This window comes from Arachis ipaensis, chromosome B03 (genome assembly GCF_000816755.2).
Source record: "Arachis ipaensis cultivar K30076 chromosome B03, Araip1.1, whole genome shotgun sequence".
NCBI lineage: Eukaryota > Viridiplantae > Streptophyta > Magnoliopsida > Fabales > Fabaceae > Arachis > Arachis ipaensis.
This window is the reverse complement of record NC_029787.2, coordinates 120,127,161-120,130,405: the sequence shown is the minus strand read 5'-3', so window position 1 is coordinate 120,130,405 and position 3,245 is coordinate 120,127,161. Positions and strand designations below refer to the sequence as shown.

The window sequence follows — 3,245 nt, the reverse complement described above, 5'->3', positions numbered from 1 at the left end:
TCTATTATAACAGGTTTGAGAACTTTAATTACGAATTTATAATACTATGTGGAACAAGGAACATAAATTGGAATCAAGAAACAAAGAACGGATGCTGCCTTTTCCAGAGAAACATCAAGATTCTACCTCGTAGTATGTGTTCAAAATTTCTGCATGAATGGCTGCTGCCTTTTCAGCCTGAGTTTTTAATCGGTTTCTCTCCTCCTGTAATGATTGATAGAGCATCCCTCTCCTCTCTTGCTGCTGTTCTGGCTTTAACTTCTCTACCCATGTATGTGCACGATCAATTATATTTCTGTCAAAGCCAATTGACTGTGCTATGTTCAATGCATTAGAATCACCAGTGGATCCCCATAGGATCTTATAAGTTGGTTGTAATGTTTCAAGTGAAAATTCCATTGCTGCATTGTCAAAACCGGTATCCTTTTCCTTCATTCTACTTAGATCAGCATAATGAGTAGTTACAACAGCCACATTAACACGTTCCTTCAGATATTGCAAGATACTGGTAGAAAGGGCTACACCTTCTGAAGGATCAGTTCCACTGCCAATTTCATCAATAAGAACAAGTGACTCTTTCGAGGCCACTTCCAAAATCTTGCAGATACGTGAGATGTGCCCACTAAAAGTTGATAGATTTTGTTCAAGGGACTTCAATATGGAGAGGTGGGGAAAAAAGGATCAGGCATGCAAATGAGACCATATCAAATTAAAGTCATTATGGGTCAAATTATAGTTCAGATACTACCTGGTGATCTCCAATATCTGCCAGGATAACATCAAACCAAGGCAGTTTTGGACAGTTCTGGGCAGGCAAATGCATTCCAGCCTTCGACATAAGCGACGCCAGGCCCAACGTTTTCATGGAAGCTGTTTTCCCTCCAGTGTTAGGTCCTGAGATGACCACCACTCTGGTTCCCTGTCTAATTTTAAAGTCCACTGGCACAGGGAATTCATACGTACCTTTTGACATACTTTTAGATTTCAGAGCTCCATTTCCATTACCCACATCAGCATCATTTACACATCCTAGTGCAAGACCATCTTTAAAGTTTTTTAGAGAGGACTCCAGAAGTAATGGATGCCTTATACCGTCAATATTTACTGTTAAATCATTGTTCTCTTCAACGGAATCACAGCCTTCAAAATTGCTTAAACTGAAAGTAGGACATACCCCATTCAGCCATTGAGCATAAGCTGCCCTTGCAAAAGCAAGATCAACTTCAAGAATCTTGTCCAATAAATCATTTATCTCCTGTTTTGAATTTGCAATTTCAGATGCGAGCAAACTCAAAATTGCTCTTTCCTCAATCTTCTCGGAGTTTGAAAGTCTAACTTCCATGTTGTTAAGATCTATTGCCTCTTTGGGTTCCATAAAGTATGTTGCTCCAGAACTGCTAACATTCAGAACTATACCATCTGGAAGCAAGTATCTATGGGAAGCTCTAATACCAATACACATTCTAGATCGACGCTGAGTAATTAATGGTCTGTCAATACCCCCAGCGTGAAATATTCGAGAAGATACTTCCCTTAACAAAGAATCCAAATTTTCTATATTCCTCTTTCTTTCTGATCTGATTATCTCCAGCTCTTCACTTGCTCTATCAAGAATAACAAAAAGGTTGCAATCTATGCAAAACTCTATTTTCTGCTCCAAGCCCACTTGGAAATTACAATGTTGCAATATTTCGAGAAGTGGAGAGTACCTAATTGGAAACAATTGCATGGATAAAGTTATTTGAGTACTACACTATGCATACCATGAGAATCCACTACCATATGATCTATGCTTCAAACTTTGTCAAAGAAAAATACAATAGCTAGCCAAATGCATAAAAGAAGCTGCTTATGAACTGAATCCGACTAAGAAAATGCCTTGAACATTAGGGAAAGCTAGGTTTTATAACTTCATACCAATAGAATTAGAAAATAAAATGAAAGTAATAAAAACCACATAGGTTACTACTCCAAGTAATGGTTGACACCAAAAGCATATATCTAAATCTTTTGTCCTGATAATTGGACAATCTATTCAGTCGAACAAGTATTAGGATTTAAGATTATTATGAAAGTAATAACACAATCCATCCCCCCCAACACTTCTTTCCTCTTTCCCCCCTTTTGTTCTGATGATGAGTTAACATATCATTGGATAATAGAATAAAAAACATTTACTGATATTAAAAATAAAACAATTCTAACTCTTATTCACCTTAAAGATGAAACCAAGCAATTTCACTGAACTAGCAGAATAATACGAAAAAGTTTTAAAAGGAGTAAAATTTATGAACCAATTGCCAAAAAGGTTCAGAGATCTATACCTCTCTGGATTATTAGAATCCGAAGCCAACTGTTCCAAATACTGGAACACCTCCCTAACGGCTTTAAGCGTGCGACGAACGGTACAGAGCTCTCGGATGGTTAGCAGCTGGCCGGAACTGGCGACGGCGACAATCTCCGATATGTCCTCAATTTCGGAGAAGTCCGGCGGCCGAGAGACGAGCCTCGCCGCCGTGGTTTGATCGAGAAGCATCTGGCTCTCCTGAGGTGAGCGGCCGACGGGAAAGCGGGCGTTGTTGGCGACAGAGGAGCCCATGGATGTGGAGGTGAATGCCGCCACCTGCTTGCACACGGAGCTCCATTCCAGTGTCTTTAGTGTCTCCGATTCCAGTGAGTTAAACTCGGCCGAGTTGGAGATCGTCAAGCACAACCACCGCTTGGAAAAAGGCTTTGGCTTCGAAGATTTATTAGGGGAAATGAAGAGCTTTCTGCTGCAGCTAATGGTGCAGCTGCTGAGTTGCATCGCTGAGTCAGTGCCGAGTTTCTGAGTCCAACTCACTCTGGGGAACCGTTTATGAATTGGGTTCCGAATTTCAGTTTTCTTGTTTGTTTACTCACTCCTTGGCTATCCTATTACGTGATCCTATCCATGACGTAGAGAGCTAAACGGTGTCGTTTCCCTCTTTCTAAGTAGTGTTTTAGGATTATTATTTTTTGGTGTCTGTATTCTTTTAGTTTGTGATAATAATTTTCTTAAATCTTAATTAACATAGTGCCAAATTGATAGATTATTTATAAGTCAGTTTGTTCCAATTTAACGTTCTTTAATTTCGTTTCTAAAAACTGCTAGCGTACATTTCAATTTTTATTGACTTGATACTTAAGATGATACAATAAAAATCAAAATTAATTTATGCATTATTTTAATTTTAATATAAAGTGTTTTACACGCTCATACAATA

General features: G+C 38.8%; 1 protein-coding gene across 1 annotated transcript in view; it reads right to left on the bottom strand.

The window, feature by feature from the left end:
- The window catches only part of LOC107631236 (endonuclease MutS2), a 5,211-nt gene extending 2,241 nt beyond the window's left edge, over positions 1-2,970 (bottom strand). The window contains exons 1-3 of the mRNA XM_021119467.1: positions 2,325-2,970; positions 749-1,709; positions 127-651 (exon numbers count right to left, since the gene is read on the bottom strand). Of these exons, the coding sequence (XP_020975126.1) occupies positions 127-651; positions 749-1,709; positions 2,325-2,806 (1,968 nt within the window). The 5' untranslated portion in view covers positions 2,807-2,970. The remainder of the gene's footprint in view (positions 1-126; positions 652-748; positions 1,710-2,324) is intronic.